At 47.0% G+C, this 18,861-nt stretch overlaps 1 protein-coding gene, 1 long non-coding RNA gene and 1 pseudogene across 4 annotated transcripts in view; 2 read left to right on the forward strand and 1 right to left on the reverse strand.

The window, feature by feature from the left end:
- ATP1B3 (ATPase Na+/K+ transporting subunit beta 3) overlaps window positions 1–3,516 on the forward strand; it is a 41,579-nt gene extending 38,063 nt beyond the window's left edge. Inside the window, exons 6-7 of the mRNA XM_027091598.1 lie at window positions 517–603; window positions 2,841–3,516. Coding sequence (XP_026947399.1) covers window positions 517–603; window positions 2,841–3,011 — 258 coding nt within the window. The 3' untranslated portion in view covers window positions 3,012–3,516. The remainder of the gene's footprint in view (window positions 1–516; window positions 604–2,840) is intronic.
- A 2,467-nt stretch (window positions 3,517–5,983) lies between these two features.
- On the forward strand, window positions 5,984–18,829 carry LOC113612037 (uncharacterized). Of its 3 annotated transcripts, none has more exons than XR_003429701.1 (4): window positions 5,984–6,073; window positions 16,290–16,386; window positions 18,021–18,138; window positions 18,576–18,829. It is a non-coding gene; the product is annotated as an uncharacterized LOC113612037 (long non-coding RNA). The 3 variants fall into 3 exon arrangements; XR_003429700.1 differs by lacking the exon at window positions 5,984–6,073 and adding an exon at window positions 9,811–10,125; XR_003429699.1 differs by lacking the exon at window positions 5,984–6,073 and having other exon boundaries at window positions 14,922–16,386.
- Window positions 11,727–12,256, reverse strand: LOC113612034 (60S ribosomal protein L32 pseudogene; annotated as a pseudogene).
- Window positions 18,830–18,861: the final 32 nt, after the last annotated feature.

Consider the following 18,861-nt stretch of genomic DNA (forward strand, 5'->3'; position numbering starts at 1 on the left):
GTCAGCTGCATCATAGTTTCCACCTCTGGTTACAGTTATCATGGTTGTTAATCATGTGAAACTTTTGGACCTGCTGCCTCCCAGGCCTGAGTGGTACCTTCTAGGTGTGGCAGCTATTGCTTTCCAGTCTGGAAGCACAATATTTTATTCATTTTAGGATTCATTGGTCCCAGACCTACTTGTGCATTCCTGCTGTCAGTGGCTGGAGAACTGGCATTTGGTAGTTGGAAGGCAGATAAGATTTTACAGACATTGCATGAGTAGATCTGGCTGTAAGTTAAAGGGACTGTCATGGAAAAGTATATAAGATATATTAGGAAATCAGGATAGTTTGTGTCAAACGGTTTAAATCAACATGAGTAAGTCTCTTTTCAAAAATACACTTGTGGTGAATGCAGTTGGAGCAACATTGTAGTTTTTTCATACTGTCCATAACTGATACTGCTTTAATAAAAATACATTTTTAAAAGCTATTCTTTGTGACCTAAAAAGGGTTTGTTTTGTTTTCAACTTTAGGGTGAAAATACAGCATTGCTATCAACTTATCCTTCCAATGGAATGATAGATTTAAAATATTTTCCATATTATGGGAAAAAACTGCATGTAAGTATTTAGAAGTTCTTAAGTGGTAGTGACTCTTGGAAAATTGGTAGTCTGTATTAAAATGCCAGTTGTCTGGATTAGGTAGACGTATGCCCTGTGTAACGTGTGCATCATCTATTCTGGTTTTTAAATACAAATGGTGATGGCAAATGGAGACTCCAGATCTTAACTACAAACACAAAACCGAAGCAGTTAAGTTAAAGGATGATTAGTTTCAAAATACAGTTTCCTCTTTCATTTCTTAGGGTGTGCTTATTTAAAGAATATAGAGAAGTAGTAAAGAAGTCATTATCCAGAGATAACTATTATTGTAGTGTAATTTCTTCCATAGTTTTTCTTTAAGTATATGTATATAAATAGCATTTTGTATGTATACTAGTAAACTTTTTATTTTGAAATGATTTTAAACATAAAGTGGCTAGAATAGTACAAAGGGTTCCTATAGACCCTTTACACAGATCTCCCATTTGTCTTATTAGTCTCCATATATATATATATATATATATACACACACGTATGTATATGTATGTATATGTATGTAAAATATATATATATATAATTTTTCCCCCTGAACCATCATTGGCACTCAGTGATAAACATGGTGCCTCTTTATACTAAATGCTCTTTACATTAAATTTCCTAAAAATAAGGACATTATCATATATAACCATTAGCATTGATACTGTACTATTATCTAATCTACAGATCTTGTTGAAATGTCACCAGTTGTTCCAATAATGTCCTTTATTGCACAAAAAAAAAAAAGTTTTTTCCTGGTCTAGGATGTTACACTGTTATTCACCTATAACCTGGAACAGTTCCTCCATCTGTCTGTTTCATGCCCTTGAGCTCTTCAGAAATGAGTACAGGCCTTTTTTGGCTTACTTTGTTGGTTTATGTTCCTCATTTTGAGTTTATCTGATGTTTTTCATGATTAAATGTAGGTTGTACATTTTTGGCAGGAATGCCTCAGAAGAAATGTTATGTCCTTTTCAGAATAGCATATCAGGAGGGACGTGGTGTTGAGTCCCATTAATGGTGATGTTAACCTTGTTAGGGTGGTGTCAGCCAGGTTTCCCTAATGTAAAGTTATACTTTTTTTTTTCTTTGTAAGTATCATGTGGGGAGAATACTTGGAGAATTTATAAAATTATTTCTCCTATAACTTTAGCATTTGTCAATTCTTTCCACAATCAGTTACTAATAGACTTGTTCTCAAATGTTTTTTCTAATTTCATCTTTTCTTTTTCCATTTACTAGTTGGCATTCCACTGTAAGGAAGAGCTTTTCCTTCTCCACTGTTTATTTATTTATATCAGTATATTCTCATGGATTCTTATTTAATTCAGGGGTTATATGTTATAATCATTTATTTTGGTGCTAATGTTGTCCCAGATTTGGCTGGTGGGAGACCTTCAGGCTGGCTCTGGCTCCTGTGTCCTTTAGACATGTTCCCTTGATTCCTATAGCACTTCCTTACTTTCTGGCACCACAAGATGTTCCAGGTTCTTCTTGTAATTTCCCTGCCTCAGCCCTGGAATCAGCCCCTAGTTCCTTTTAGTGAAGAATTGTATTTAGAAACCACAGTGATGGCAAAACAATTTTGAGTATATTTTTGTACCAAGTCACACAGCAACCATAAGTAAGGATGTTAGAAACCTAAGTAACATAATCAGTGAGGTAGATCTTCTGCATGTTTATCAAACATACTAATATGTAGATAGATACAATACATATCCTTCTCAGACACCCAGAACTGTCACAAAACTTTATCATAAAAAATGCATGCTCAAGTTTCATAAAATAGAAATATATTACAACAATACTTTCTGATCACAATGCAGGAAAACTAGAAATTATTGAAATAAAAGGGCCCTTCCAAAAGAGGGAGGAGGTGGGAACTCTCTAATCATCTCTTGGGGAAAGGGGGAAACTCAAACCAAGATTATAGAATATCTAAAAAACAATGAAGCACAACATAATCACAACCTATGGAATACACTTAAAGCAGTGCTTAGAGGAAAATTCATAGTCATAAACACTTTTATCAATAAAAATTAAAGTGAAAATAAATGAATATCCAGCTAAGGGGGAAAAAAGGTAGAGGATTAAAAAAATAATAGATCTAATTATTAAATTAAAATCTTGCTTTTTTAATTTTACAGAATAAACAAACTCCTGATAAAGTGTAAAGTTATTGCAGAATTTGAATTAATGTATTTTCCTTTATTTGCCAGGGGAGCTATCTACAGCCATTAGTTGCCGTCCAGCTCACCTTTGATAATAGAAATGACATAAACGAAGTCACAGTTGAGTGCAAGATTGATGGATCACCCAACCTAAAAAACCAGGATGATCGTGACAAGTTTTTAGGACGAGTTGTATTCAAAATCACCATGCGTCCATAGTAGGAGTTAAGATATCTCCACAGAGTAAACGTTGTGTTGTCTGTCTTCATTTTGTATCAGCTGGACCTGCCATTCCAGAATTGTGAGACCGCCTTGGAGAAAGGTGGAGTGGTACATGACACTGGGGTAGCATCATAATGTGCTTCCAGACCATAGTGTTCGGTATCCTTCAAAGTAACTGCCTGTTGCCTCTGCTGCCTTTTGAACGATGTACAGTCACCAGATAGGGACTGTGAACAGCTGATTCTGAACATGTAGGATGGGGGTTTGTCCAATTTTTATGTGGTTTAATTGCCAAGTGTCTAAAGCTTAATGTGCTGTGCTATGTAAATATTTTATAGATTTAACACTGGTTAACTGTCATATTTTGATGCCAGCAAAGTTTTAGGGGATAAAATGGTACCTGACCAACGTCAAATGACTTTATAGCTGCAAGAAATGCAGTGTGTGGAGAAGTTCTGTATGTGAGCAGGAAAAAGGAAAATAAAAGTGGATTTGAAAGGTTGTCTTGGATGTTTTGTAAAATTATTTTTTACATGCTGAATTAGTCTGTGGATCTTTTTGACTAGGAGCACAACCTTTTTGTTGTAAAACATGTAAAAACAAACAAAAAGAGTGATGGGATTATTTTCAGTGCTGGAACTAAATCTTTTAAAGTATTAAGATTAAAGTATTTTAGACCATAGATAAAAACTGCATTTTTAGGTTAGCCAGTAAGAATATGTGCACCTAAATTTTTATGGAGTTAAATTCATAATATTTAAGTTGTATAATAGTTTGTGAAATCTTACTACTGCTTTTATTTAGCAGACTGTGGACTCTACAAATTGTGAAATATAACAACTTGGAACTTATTCAAAGCTTCCAACCAACCAGTTTTATTTCAGCATTGTCTGATTAGTGTCATGAAGTATTTCCTCCTTCAGTCTGGGGTGTTTGGTATGATTCTTTGTCATAATGTGAGCTACTTTCTCCTCTGCTGAGAAAGGTGTGCTTCCCACATGATCTGTGGTTTTTTTAAAGCCCATTTTTAAAAATTGTTACTTTTCTCCTTAAAAAAAGGCAGGGCTAATATTCTTGAGGTTTTCTTTGTGTTGGTGCAAGCCAGGACGAGTGGGACCCAACCCAGCTGGCTCTGGAATGGCTGTCTGGAGGAAACATGAGTGTTCTGGATGGCCTTGACTGGCCAGATGGGCCTTGGTGGCCCAGGAGCAGCCTGAACGCTTGGGTAGTTGTCACTCAGCCCCATTGGGAGGTTTGCTCTGTCACTAAGATCTTAGTGATAACAGATTTTCATTTTAGAAGCCTCCTTTGCAACTGAAGAAAATGATTCTTGGAGTTGTTAATAAAGCAAACCTACCCTATCTCTTAAGAGTATAAAACAAGGAGAAAAGATGCTGTGATGGCAGAGCAGTGTCATGGGCTGCAACCAGGACACCATTTTAGTTGGCCAAGTGTGAACAGGTCCTCAGCAGCTGTCAACTTTGGTTCATGTGAAATCCATATCATTAAATTAAGTATTCAATTAATTTTGTATAGTGTGGGTGGAATTTTTGTTTTAATGAGCTTAGGCAGAAGCAAAGTAGTTCTCAGAACATGTGACAAGAATTGAGATCTCCAAAATGGGTGAGTGGGTTTTGGAAAGAAAGAAAAAAGGGACATAGACATGAGTCCCATTTGTGCCTCCTTGGTTCAGAAGGTTGGTCGTGGCTTGGGCCCTGACTGCCTGTGACCTTAGTTGACCTACCCAACTCTTCCTGGCTCTCTTTTGTGTTGAAATTAGGGGAGTTTAGCAACTTTATCCCAAGCCTGCTGTGGGCCAGGTAGTGAGTTGCCAGACTCTGAGGATAAAGAGATGAAGAGATGTGGTCTCTTGAAGATCTTAAACTAGGAGGGAACAGGCTCTGAGATGATGGCAGGTACATGTGAGGGAGGTGGGGGGCCTGGGTTATTCCAAAGGTCCCCCGAGACAGTCAGTAGGGGAAGGGGCTGGGTCTGTATGCAAAGGGTGACTAGGAATGAAGGGAGCCCTGGACGTGCTTTGAGTCTGCATTTCTGCTACATTTCAGGTTTTCCTCAGAGCTTCACTGGGCATCTTGTTAACAGGCAGATTCTGATTCCATAGGAGAGATTCTGTACACTCAGCAGCCTCCTAAGTGATGCCTAGCCTGCTATTCACAGACCACAGTTTGAATAGCAAGGGGACAAAGGACTAAAGACAATCAGCTTTGCATCCTCAAGCGGTTGAGTCTGGCACTAGTTTGATTGCTGGATGGAGAAGATTCAACTATCAGTTGACTTTAGCTGATACTTAAAATTCAACAGGTATGTTACATATCTAGCTCAAAGAAAATTATGTGTCAGTTTCCGTAGATCTCCAAGCTGTTTTATACTTGGAATTTTTTTATACAAATGAACTCTATTTCCCTTTGATCACTTCCGTGGGTGGGAGGGAACAAATTACAGTATAGTTCAATCCCAATTTGGACATACAGACTCAGCCTTAGACTGTATTATAGTGTCTTAGTAGGGTTTTCTGTACAAGATGAACTCTCCCTACCTCGAATGTGTGTAGTTCGTCCTATAACTTAAGCCCCGCTGTCCTTTCTTAGTGGTAGCTTCCCCGCCACGTGCAGCAGTGAGATAAGAAAGGCTGGTCTGTGCTCTTCACGAAATCCAGTAGGACTGCCTATCACTGAAGGTACAGCTGTGAGGAGGACTTCCCAGATTCTGTGTAGAGTCTGTTGGAAGAGAGAAATTCACATGAAATCCCCGATCATTCATTGTGGAAGGAGAGGGAGGGAAAATTGGCATTAAATCCTGATTTGCATTTGATTGTTTGGAAATCTCAGGCAGGGTACTTACCCTTCTGAGCTGCAGTTCTCATTTTAACTGTACAATGAGGGTGTTGCCACCCTTCAGGGCTGTGAGGATTAAATGAGAGAATATATATGCCACGCCAACATGCAGTAGATGTTTATAAATGTGAGTTTCCAAAGGCTCCCCCTCCTTTCGAGGTTGCAGGTTTTTCGGGAGTGTTTCCTTCCTGGTAACTGGAAACGGTAAGTACAGTGTTGCTGCTGCGTTGGCGGGTTGTTTATCACTGGGAGGGGTGTGGTAGAGAAGGAGTTGAAAGTCCTTCCTGGCTGCCTGTGGCCTTGTGCAGCAGGTTTGTATGAGGGCGGGGGTCACAAATGGGTGAATTTGAAACTGTCATCCACGTGGGATTTTTAATTTCCCTTGGCTTTTCTTGCTTTAATAAATTCGTCAAGTTGGAGTTTAAAGAAGGCTCAACAGAATTTGCTACATTGGTTTCAGAGTTTTTTAGCTCCATTGGTTCCCGCACAGAAGGAGCTGTGTTTTGAGCCGTGCGTCTTCGTGTGCGCCTCCCCGAGACCGGCCTGCGGCTGACTGGTACTCCAGGGAGGGAGAATCTGTTCCCAGGAGGGCTTCCTTCACACTGGAGGTCACACAGAGATCAGTGTGTCTGCTTTTTGAACAAACCAGTTTCCTCACATTCCAGTGACTTGTCCTTCAAATAAGTCCTTCAGAACTTTTCGGGAATGGTTTCTGGATTTGCTCTCAGGAGCATGGAACAGCCTTTAGCCCTTGTCACGGATGGCAGGATTTGTCCATTGAGGATGGGCTTGCTTTTTAGAAACAGAATTCACTAGGGAGTCAACACTGGGAAGGGCTGATATTTAAGTATGAAAACCAAAGCGGAGAATGTCTCCTGACCCTCTCTTTCCAGATTATTTGTGCGGCCTTGGGATAACTCAGAAGGGCCTTCATGAGAATAAACTGGATTTGACTGGTGACCAACCAGCTAGTGACAGGCTAGCGCTAGTTCTGGATTTGCTTGAAGACAGGACCACTCTATCCACTCAAGTATGAGTCTGTCTGGAATTGGAGAGTATGCAGGGCTGCTGGCTCAGGTGACCTTGGGGTGGTGCTGAGCTCCCAGAGACCCTGCTGCTGACACTCACGTGTCCAGCGCCCCTTCTGTTCTGCAGGTCAGAGCCCCAGGTCTCTAATGCCAGAGCCGAGGGAGAGCGAGGGGTGACATGAAGTGGCAGGCGTGGGCGCCATCTTGTTTTGGCATTAGCCTTGTTCCTTGTGATCTTCCCTCTGGGTGGCTGAGAAGAGCTGAGATGGCGTGGAAAGGATGGACTTCCTGCAGAATTATGTGCACCCTCAGATAAGAGCTCTCTTGGGTGGGAGGGAGTTGAGATGTGTTGAGACTGTATGGCAGGGTAGGGGACGGGCAGTGGTAACTGGAGTGAAACTAAGGGTCAGGCAGGAAGAACCAAATGAGGCGTGGCAGGGAGAGACGCCAACAGAGATGACCGAGCATTCAGAGCGCTTGGGGTGCCCTTCTGAGACCATTCATCCGGGCTTGGACCTACTGCTGATGAAATCACTGTGGTAAGCAGAATTGGGGCCCCCATGACCTCTGCCTTCTGGTGTCACACCTGTGCTTATGTTGCATCCCGTGGCAATAGGGACTTGGCAGATGAAATTAAGGTTACTAATCAGTTGACCTTAAAATGGAGAGAATATCCTGGATCATCCAGAGCGCTCAGTGTAATCATGGGAGCCTGTAGCAGAAGTCGGGTCCGAAGCGTGAGAAGACACCCAGTTGCTCTTCTGATAATGAAGGGGGCCGTGTGGAAACGGGAGAAGCAACCGAATTCTGGAAGCCCAGTCTTCCCTGAGCCTCCGGAGGAGAGCCCAGCCCAGCCCACCAAGACGGCTGACCACACCCATGGAGAGAATAAATGAGTATCATCTGAAGCCACTACATTTGTGGTCATTTGTTTCAGCAGCAGATAGAAAGCTAAGGTGGTCGTTTTCTCCATGAAGATCGTATGCTCCAACCCAGTCCTTCTCAAGTCTCGGGTGCATGGGATTCATTCAAGGAACCCTGTTTAAAATGCATTTTCTGATGCAGCCACGTCTAGGGTGGGGCCTGAGAGTCTGCCTTCCTGACGAGCTCCTGTGTGCTGCTCCTCTGAGGATCACCTTTGCCCACGAGGCTCTCGTGCACCATCCTGGTCAGTGCAGCACCTGGGATTCAGAGCCAGGGCAGAGGAGGGAGGAAATGAGAACGGAGAGAAGAAAGGCCTAGGATACGTATTGCTCCGCTGTGAACTAGTCTTCACAGAGGTCGAGGGGGAGGGGTGCCCTGTGTCGTGAGCCCCTGGCTTCTGGATCGTGAGCCTCACGTCTGTGATCCGTGGCCTGCACGGCAGGCAGGACCTGGCTGCAGATGGGGCATTTCCATGTCCTGTGCTGCTTTTCTGAGGCCCTGGGGGAGGACAAGAGCCTGCAGCCATGGTTCCAGCTTCCTGAGGACAGCGTGGTCCCAGCCTGACCTTTAACAACGTCCTTGCCAGCATTACCCTTTCTCCCAGCTGAATAGAAGGTCAGATTCTGGGGGCCACCAGCTTGGAGATGAAGGGAACCCACCTCATCAACAAAGAAAACTCTGCAAAGTTGCTATCGCTTAGTGAGAAGGAATGGACTCATTCATTTAAAAAAAAATTTTTTTTTTAATTGAGCCCCCAGTGTATGCCAGGCTAGGAGCCTGGCATACACTGGGGATGAAAACAAGATCCCTGCCCTCGTGGAACTTAACAGCCCAGCAACTACAGCAAGGCTGAAACTGCTGCTGGTAGGCTGTGTGTGTGGTGGCTGTCTTCGCTGCCCTTCCAGGAGGTGATGGCCTCTGGCCAGAGTAGGCTGGTCCACACGTTGCTCACACCTTCAGTCCACAGCCCTCAGCCAGCGCTCAGCAGGTCTGGGGAGCCTCTTCTGAGGAGACATGTTGGAACTGGCTTTAAATGGCTTTAAGTCTGGAGCCACCCAGAAGGATGGCAATAATCACACCTGCAGACACAGTCTTCAGGATACTTGCCTTTCATTTTATTTTTTATTATTATGGCTGAGCCGCGCGTCTTGTGAGGTCTTAGTTCCCCAACCAGGGATCGAACCCGCGCCCTCAGCAGTGAAAATGTGGAGTCTTAACCTGGACCGCCAGGGGATTCCCCCCCCTTTTTTTTAAATTAGATATTTGCATTTTATAAATGCTCTGAGAGAAAGGATTGTAGAAGATTCTATCAGATCCTTAAATAACTCCAATGGACGAGAAGTTTATCTGGTGCAGCGAGCAGAATTTAAAATCCGTATTAGTTGGAAAAGAATAGTGTGACGTTTATATGTGCGTAGCAAGTAAATACAAGAAACACACATTAGGGTTTAAAAGTAGCACAAGGGCTCCTTGAAAATCTCATGTGGTAATTTGACTATCATCTGGATCCCTCAGAAGCAGCTGTTTTAAAGACAGACTGTCCCCAAATCCATCCAAGGAAGTTTGTTCACGAGGCCTCCTAAGTAAGGTGGTTCCCTAGCAGACCCCAAGCATCAGCCAGATTCGGGGAGCCGCAGACCTCTGTGGCAGCTTTACAAGAGGAACCCCAACTAGTGGTTACCTTCCGTGTTGAAACTGCAGATGTGAACAGCAGCCACTGGTGCATTTCCTCCTTACGGTCTGAATGGGTGTCTTGGATGTCTTTTCCATGAAGAGCCTTCTGATTAGGGTTGGCCTGGGCAGGTAAGCACAGACTGTTCTCTGAACTGTTGCGGAGACCGAGTGCAGACACGCCCAGTTGGGTCTTTTATTTGTTTTTATTTTTTTTCAAAGTCTTTTGTTTTTATTGAAGTATAGTTGATTTACAATATCATGTAAGTTTCAGTATACAGCACAAGATATATATATATCCTTTTTCAGATTCTTTTCCTGTATAGATTATTACAAAATACTGAGTATAGTTCCCTGTGCTATACAGTAGGTCCTTGTTGGTTATCTATTTTATACATAGTAGCAGTCGGGTCTTTTCACCCTTTTCAGCTCTCTCCATGTACTATGTCGCCATCTTTTGTGTGTCTCCTAATTACAGGGCCTCTGAAATGGGTGGTCCCCTGAGGTAGCACTCAATCTCTTGCCGGCCCGACTGTCCCCTGCCTGCCGGGAATATGCCTCTGTCCACAGCTGTCCTGCCCCGGGGATGTGCGGCTCCACGCCCGCCCGCTGTGCTCGCAGGCCTCTCTGCTGGTCAGTGCTTCTCTGTTCTATTTAGACCTGATCATTCGTGCCGTTTCCTGATGCAGAAGTATCAAGTCTGTGAAGTATGTGTTTTCTCAGCTGTGATTGTCAGTCCCCCGAGCCCAGGAGCCTGCCCTCTGTGGCCCTCTGGTCTCCCCTCCCACCCGGCGCTGCCTGTCCTCCAAGGCCCCAGAGGCCCCTGCACTTGTCGTCTGTCTGTCGTACTGACTTCTGGCCATACTCACTTTGCCCCAGTTCCTGAGGGATTTTGCTCAGGATTGAACATGCCTGCAACAGCGCTAAGCACTTTCACATTCATATTTCTCCTGAGATGCCTGTGAGGCATGGAGGGTGGAGGTGAGGCTCCCCTTCTGTGAGGATGGAAACAAGTCCAGCCCAGGGACTTACTTTTAGTGGAGCCGCAGTGGAAATCCAGGTCTTTGCTCCAGACCTGCCATCCCATGAATTCCAGCATTTCAATGCACTATTGAAAAGCATGGCTGTTTTTGTAAGTGCCCAGACCACCCCCACTGTGTTTAACTTCACAGCAGCACATAAAACAGTGTTGCTGTAGAATGCAAATGCTTTCACTTTTAAGAGGGTCTCCTCCAGCAAGGCTGCTCTGGGTAAATGCGGGTGTCCGTGTCTCTTCCTGCCCTGACCCGTCTCTGCCAGGCCCATCACAGCGCCTTGATGTTCCCCACCTCAGGCCACGCGGTCCAGGCAGGGCTGCCACACTGACCTGTTTCCAAGGGCGAGGGGTTGCCCGGGCTGAGCTCATCTGCATGCTCTTTGCAGCCACACTGGTTGGTGTCGGGGTGGCATGTGGCCCAGGCTGGTCCAAGAAGAGTAAACCCCAAGACACTGGTCAGGAGAAGCGCTGACCTCTGGGCTAGAGGGCTGGAGGGCACTGAGGAATCCAGCAGCTGCTGGGGACCATCTGGCCACCATTTGGGGAGAGCTTGCCTGAGAAAGAAGCTCACAGGGTCAAGAGGTGGGCAGGGAGGCAAACACAGGAGACTTGTGGGCACAGCCATGCCACCTTCAGACACCGCCTGCTGGGGACCCCACTTCCAAAAGACACTTCCCTCCCTGGGAGAGGCTGGCACAGGAGAGAGAGGGGCTTTGCTCTCGGCCTTAGTCATTCTTTCCTGGGCCACTGTCCCAACTAACTGCACAGATCTCAACACCAGACTCTCGTTCCCCTCAAAACCCAGAGAACTGACCACCCTCACCCCGCCCCCAACTAACTCTGGGTCAGGTGACAGCCTGTTTGACCTGGATTTCTTTGTATAAAACTTAAGACAATACACTTACCAGAATTGAAAAGACTGCCTTGGAGGGACTAGGGGCAGCTCTAATTTATCCTTAAGAGCACAGCCTGGGCTCGCTTTCAGTCCTCGCTCTGCCCCCTGCTCAGAGCTGTGTGACCTCGGACAGTAACCTCTCTGTTTCCTTAGTTTTGTCTGTAAAGTAGGGCGAGTGCTTAGAAGAGTGCCTGGCAATTAGCGCTAGATGCCTTAGCTGCTTTTTATTACTGGTGTGTCTTTTTTTTTTTTGGCCAAGTTTCATGGTTTTATTAACACAAACACAATGTGCACATGAGCTGTCTATTCATTTTCTTCACTGTGCAGCCTGGCGTTGGGATTGGTGACTGGTGGCCAGCTGGGCTGCTCTCTCCAAAACGGCTTTGCAGTTCTCGGAGGAGAGGCTGTGAGCAGTCTCAGCACAGAAAGATTTGTTGCACGTCAGCAGCACTTCAAGCTCCTTGACACTGTGGACCAGGAGCTTCCGGAACCCACTGGCAGCATGTGCTTTGTTTCCTTGTTGCTTCCGTAACTGATGTTGGGCATCAACCTTTGGCCCTTGAATCTCCTGCGCACCCTGTTGTCAATGCCTCTGGGCTTCCACCAGTTCCGCTTCATTCTGACATATCAGTCTGACTGGTGCCGGATGAACTTCTTGGTTCATCAGGTTTTGACCATCTTGGGCTTCACGAGTGGTCTGAGGGTAGCCATGATCCCGGGTAGGAGATGCTGCCCGCTCTGTAGGCAGCACCGAAGAAGAGAGCTATAACTGTTAAAGAAGATTCATTATTTAGGAACAAAGGATTTCTGTCTTCCCTCAGAGTCTCCCTGGTCCAGGCGCATCCCTGCACTCTGACCACCGTGGGCATCTGGAGCCAGTGCCCACCGTTCAGCTTGGGAGACTTGCTAGGGGTTGGCGGCAGTTCCCTGGGGTAGTAGAAAAGAATCTTGCCCCATCAAAGACTAGTCGCTAATTCAACCTACAAATGACTAGAACAGTTTTGCCCCAAGAGAGGTGCATCCCTGGCCTGTGATACACCTATGGGTGCAGAGACTAAGAAAACAGCTCTGTGCCTGGCCCAGGAAGCCTTTTAATTTATTTTTTTTAATTTATTTTTTATAAATTTATTTTATTTTGGGCTGCGTTGGGTCTTCGTTGCTGCACACGGGCTTTCCCTAGTTGCGGCGAGCGGGGGCTACTCTTGGTTGCGGTGCGTGGGTGTTGCAGTGCGTGGGCTTCTCATTGCGGTGGCTTCTCTTGTGGCAGGGCACGGGCTCTAGGTGCGCGGGCTTCAGTAGTTGTGGCACATGGGCTCAGTAGTTGTGGCACGTGGGCTCAGTAATTGTGGCGCACGGGCTTAGTCGCTCCACGGCATGTGGGCTGTTCCCGGTCCGGGGCTCAAACCCGTGTCCCCTGTGTTGGCAGGCAGATTCCTAACCACTGCGCCACGAGGGAAGTCCCAGGAGGCCTTTTAAAATGGACTTCTGAGGAGAGGGCTTGTGGGGAGCCTCGTGTCGGCCCCTCCAGCATTTAAGGCTTTTCCCTCCCTGGATACAAAGATTGGGTGAGGTAAGCTCTCTGGCTGGAACTCTCTTTTGCAAGTGATTTGGTCTCTTCATGACCTTAGGACAGTCCCTCACCTTCTCTCCCACTCAAGCTTCTCCTGTGGAATTGTTACTGATAAATTCACATGGAAAGCAGCTGGAAGTGCTACGGACTTCATGTAGTTCCTAGTCATCTGTTTTTGACTGTGTAACAAGCTCATTCCTTCCCATGCTTGCTGGCTTCTCTGGGCAAGTGTTCTCTTGTTAACAGCTGCCCACACTCAAGTATGGAAAAATCCAGTGGCTGCTGGTTAGAACAAGTGTGTTAATGGCAGCAGTGGAAAGACAGAACTAGCTGGTACTGGACTGGTGCCGGGGGCGGGGGGCATGAAGCAGCTGTTTCTGTATTGGAAACACAAACCATATTGGCTTGAGACTTATCAGAGTGGAGCCCTCATCTTTCTATCGTCTCTTACTGGCTCATAGAAAATAAACTACTAACGTCCTGGTGGGGAGAGAAGCGTATAGTACGCAGGGGCCTGGGCTGGTTGGAAAAGCACAGTCGGGCCTGTGGGCGAGTCGCTAGAAAGGATTTGTCAGGTAGGACCCAGAGGCGGGTGACAGTGAGGCCTGCTACCCCCGACCTTCTCCCCAACAGGCAGAGTTTTTCTCCTTGCATCAGCTTATTTGCTCCTATCACCCAGTTACTTCCGAAGCCAGGCAAATGTCTCTTTTCACCGTCTTGTCCTCTCTTGACTCAATCCAGCAGAACATAGGATGGTTAAGAGGTCAGTCTTTCCAGGTTAGCCAGGCTTTGGCCAGATCATTCATGCTGAAGGTGAGAGTGCTATTTGGTCATTTGGGCGAACCAAAGGGTCAGCATAAAGAGTGTGCAGTTCACCTGTTCATGCGTTCGTTCATTCACTCGTTCAATAAAGACTAAGAACCTATCATTACATACCAGTTACTGTGCCAGGCCCTGAATTTACAAAGATGAAAGAAAGTCCATGTATAAGAAACAAGTTCCTATTGTAGGTTATTTTCAGAGAACTTCTAATTTCTCAGAGACAAAGATTTTCCCTGGGTTCCCTCCCACTGACAGTGAAGCCTGAGAATTGCCGAGTGAGGTGGGTGCCGGTTTGTGATGCTGGAGCCTGTGAGCTGCAGGGGCTTCCCTCCCTCCTCTTGCACGGAGGTCCCTCAAACAGCCCCAGCCAGCCCACCCCCACGTGCACACACGCTGTGATCAGAGGAAGACAGGTCAAGGTGTGCAAACGAGTGAATGAACGAATGAACAGGTGAACTACACACTCTTTATGTTGACCCTTTGGTTTGCCTGAATAACCAAGGAGCACTCTCACCTTCAGCATGAATGATCTGGCCAAAGCCTGGCTACACTCCCTACTTTCCTGACTGTGTCTCTCTTCACTTAAAAATTTGCCAAGAGGGCTTCCCTGGTGGCACAGTGGTTGAGAGTCCGCCTGCCGATGCCGGGGACACGGGTTCATCCCCCGGTCCAGGAAGATCCCACATGCCGTGGAGCGGCTGGGCCCGTGAGCCATGGCCGCTGAGCCTGCGCGTCCGGAGCCTGTGCTCCGCAGCGGGACAGGCCACAACAGTGAGAGGCCCATGTACAGCAAAAAAAAAAACAAAACAAAACAAAACAAAAAAAAAAAAATTTGCCAAGAAAGTCAACAGACTGTCAACTGCAGAGTGTGTTCTAATACTGCTTATTGAACATGACAAAATCCTACAGAAAAATTAGAATTTTGTTATCAGACGATGCCTAGGAATTACGGAATTTGTGTACACACACGCAAATGTAAATAAACGTCAGCTGGGCTTCCCTGGTGGCGCAGTGGTTGAGAGTCCGCCTGCAGATGCAGGGGACACAGGTTCGTGCCCCGGTCCGGGAAGATCCCACATGCCGCGGAGCGGCTGGGCCCCTGAGCCATGGCCGCTGAGCCTGCGCGTCCAGAGCCTGTGCTCCACAACGGGAGAGGCCACAACAGTGAGAGGCCCGCATACCGCAAAAAAAAAAAAAAAAAAAAGTCAACTAAAATTTCTCAAATGCCAGCTCATCCAAGCTTATCAGATGAGTAGACTGTGTTACCGACTTGTCTCGTCAATCCATTACCGTATACCCAGCAGGACTTTAACTCCATCAGGGACTCCCAGTGCAGCAGCTGGTATTTGTTGAGTCTTACAAACAAAAACTTAAGCAAAGCACATGGCCACCTCACAGGAGATTGTGCTGCTTTCCAGCCGCTACTGGCTGACGGGCGAGGCCCTCCAGCGCCTGCATGGCCCCCATGGCTCATGCTACGTGGGCGTCGCAGTTTTTCATTTCTGTGTTTGTTCTGCCTGTGGTGTTTCTCCTGGAGTTTTTTCCCCATCTGCTCCGTGTCTGTCCTTTATCATGATGACTGGGAGTGGCCCCAGCAAGCACCTACCTCCCCGGCCTAACTCCAGCCAACCCTGCAACTTGCTCATGCTTTTGCCCTCCAGGCTCTGAGAAGACTTTCAAAAGGGATTCAGGGTGGGGAAGCCACAGGGGAAACTCTCTCCCCTCAGCAAGCGGATTTCTTTGGCCAGGCCTGTCCTTAACCTGCCCAGTCACGTACAGGCCAGGTTCCTGGCACAGAGGCCCAACAGGGAGGAAACAGCTGCCCTGATACCGACCCTCATTCCAGAGGTTTTAGAAATGTCTTTTGAGGAATTTGGCCCTGGAAGCCCTGGAGAAGGTGTTGCCCGTTAACAAACACTGTCTTTGAAGACAGACGCCTCCTCCAAAGGTCTGCATCCAGGAGTGCAGGTGAGGAAGCCAGAGCCTGTGGCTTTTGAAGCTGCCTGTCTTCTCTGCGGTGCTGCCAGGGTCGGAGCCAACACCTAGGAAGAAGCAGGCAGCCCCACGGCCTGCCCCGGCCCGCCTGCCTGTCTGACGAGGCCCGCGGGACACTAACCGCCCCCAGTAGGAACTGCAGTTTGATGGTCTCTGTCTCCTTACATGCCTTTAGTCTGACTTTCAGGAGTGTCCACTGGGCTTACGTTTTGGTTTGTGTTTTTTTTTTTGTTTTTGTTTTTTGCCATGCTGCAAGGCATACGGGATCTTAGTTCCCCAACCAGGTATCGAAGCCGTGTCCCTGCGGGGGAAGCGCGGAATCTTAACTACTGGACCGCCAGGGAAGTCCCTGGTTTTTGTTCTTAAAAAATTATTTCCACAAGTATTTTTAAAGTAAAAAATCTATCATTCTTACAAGTGTTAATAGTGATTTATAAACTGAATTTTGATAAACCTTGAGGAAACTGTTCATCTTTTAGATGATCGCAGGACGGGCAGGAGTGGAAGAGCCCAGCACTGCTCCAACGGCCCATCGCACGAAGCAGGCCGCACCTAGATGTTCTACAGACACCTTCTGTGAGAGCACTTCTTGTTGTATTCAGATTAAAGATGCAATACAAGGGACTTCCTTGGTGGTCCAATGGTTAAGAATACGCACTTCCAATGCAGGGGGCGTGGGTTCGATCCCTGGTCAGGGAACTAAGATTCCACGTGCTGTGGGGCAACTAAGCCCATGCACTGCAACTACTGAGCACGCAAGACACAATTAGAGAGCCTGCATGCCGCAACTACAGAGCCCATGTGCTCTGTAGTCTGCATGCCACGACTAGAGAGCCCACGCACTGCAACTACCGAGCCCACACGCCAGAACTAGAGAGAAGCCCACGTGCCTCAACGAAGATCCCATGTGTCACAACTAAGACCCAATGCAGCCAAAAATAAATATTTTTTTTAAAGATGCAATACAAGACTTTGTTCACTGGAGGTTCAAAAACAAATCTATTTATTAGCAGAATCTGAAAATAATTCCTGTGGAGATGGTACCTTTTTAAGGACCATTATTTTGGGGCTTTAGTGCATACTTTTTTGGGGATTTCTAATCAAATTCTGGCTTTTGGGGGCCATGGCCAAGTGCTAGGGCATGAAAACAAATCTGACCTCAGTATGACAGGCATCATAGTACTCGAGGCCCTTGAGTAAGGCAGGAGACAAGCAAGCGAGAAGGAAGTGGTTGGCGATGGGAGCTGTGCCCCAGTGGCAGAAATGGCAAAGTGATTTGCATGAAAGTGAAAGAGGGGTCATGACAAATTGTACTTTGCATTCAGTGGGATTGGTTTCACCCACCCTGATACAGGCCTGCCTTTACTACAGAGCATTTTATACGCTTAGATTTCCTGAAAGCAAGTTTCAGCAAGAAGCTGGAAAGGCCTCTCGGGAAGAAGGCTGAGCTGGCAGTGAGCAGGGAGCTCCCGGGCATTTGGGAGTGGTTCACGGTATGAACACGCGGAGCCCTCTTCCCAGGCAAGAAACGGGGGAAGTTTCAAGGTGTTCTCAGGCGCAAGCAGCAGTTAGAGGAGCCAGCGCTCAAATAAATAAGACACAGAAATGGAAGGAGGATGGAACTACCGTAGCAGTTCGTCTGTCCGATGGAATGGGGAAAAACTAGCTCTGGGAGTAGGAACCGAAAAAGGCAACAGTCGATTGTCAGATGAGTTCTGGCTTCTGGGGAAGACCCTTGGCTGAGGCCATCTTCTCGCTGATGCCTTGTCGCCTCAGCAGAGCCCAGCTCAAGGAACTGGGTATTGACGTAAACAACTGCTGGGGCTCTGTGGACATCTCCCCGGCCAAGCCCGTGGCCACTGGTTGTGTTGACAGCTACCAACGACACTCCCAGCAGTCTCGCACGACATCCCCCATGCGGCCACAAGAGCAAAGCATGTCCTCATGGCCAAATAAGTGATCCAGTGTTACTCGCATGGGTCCTTGGACACGTTCGCCAAATAGCCCTAGGGAGGAGCTGCTACCAGCTTGGGCTCACCACTCCAGGAAATCCCTGGGAAAGGGGGCGGGCACTGGCTCCCCACGTCAACACTGGACAGTCCACACCACCATCACTGACTTGGTCTGCTCAACTCAAGTGAGAGTCTTTAAGGGAGGATGCCTTTCTTCCTGGACATTAACATTCTTTTTTTTTTTTTTTCGCCATGCAGCATGGCTTGCAGGATCTCAGTTCCCAGACCAGGGATCGAACCTGTGCCCCCTGCAGTGGAAGCACAGAGTCCTAACCACTGGACCCCCAGGGAAGTCCCACTGGACATTAACATTCAAGTGAGTGCTTCCTTCACCATTTCCTAGTGTCTCTTTAAGACGTGGCCCCATCCTGCCATCCCCCAACTGCGCCAAACCCTTCCGACTGTCCACGTGCCCACCACGTACCCAGCTCAGACTGCATATAAGACAGTGTTATCAAGGGCTCCCACCCCTCCCAAGGCAGGCAGAGATTGCTTGAGCAGGAGGTTCTGGGGGCCACGGTGGCTTCTGGGGCCTCACTCTGTACTCATCACTGTAGCTCGTCTCTCTGATGCCGGCTTGGTTAAAGGGAAGATGAGCATTCTCCCTAAAAACCTGTATTACAGTCGGTTGTTTCTGAGACTGTAAAGACATTATTCTTTAGGCGATTATCTTCTAAAGTGATCTTATAAAGATGTAAAGTCACAGGTCTCCAATGCAGAAAACCTTTTAAATGTGTGACATTTCCATCCTAGGTGGGACAGGTGGTGGATGTGCATTGAAGTGCTCTGGGGACGTGACCTGTAAGTAGTGAGGGGGGCAGGGGGGGCTAGAGGGTAGCTGAGCCATGACACAGTCGTCAGAGGAACCAGCCAATTCCCCGAGGCACTCTGACGTGGAGACGGCCCTTCAGATACCCCAACTGGGGCAAGGCGGCTGGGCCTCTTGTACCCCTCACTGGCTGCGTGTGGTATATTACCTTGGGTGAGGCAGCTCCCTTTTAAGGGCAATTCCTGGGGAGAGGGACTCAGATGGGCCGGG

This window comes from Aethalodelphis obliquidens, unplaced genomic scaffold (genome assembly GCF_003676395.1).
Source record: "Aethalodelphis obliquidens isolate GAN/ISIS:26980383/991018 unplaced genomic scaffold, ASM367639v1 scaffold72, whole genome shotgun sequence".
Lineage (NCBI taxonomy): Eukaryota > Metazoa > Chordata > Mammalia > Artiodactyla > Delphinidae > Aethalodelphis > Aethalodelphis obliquidens.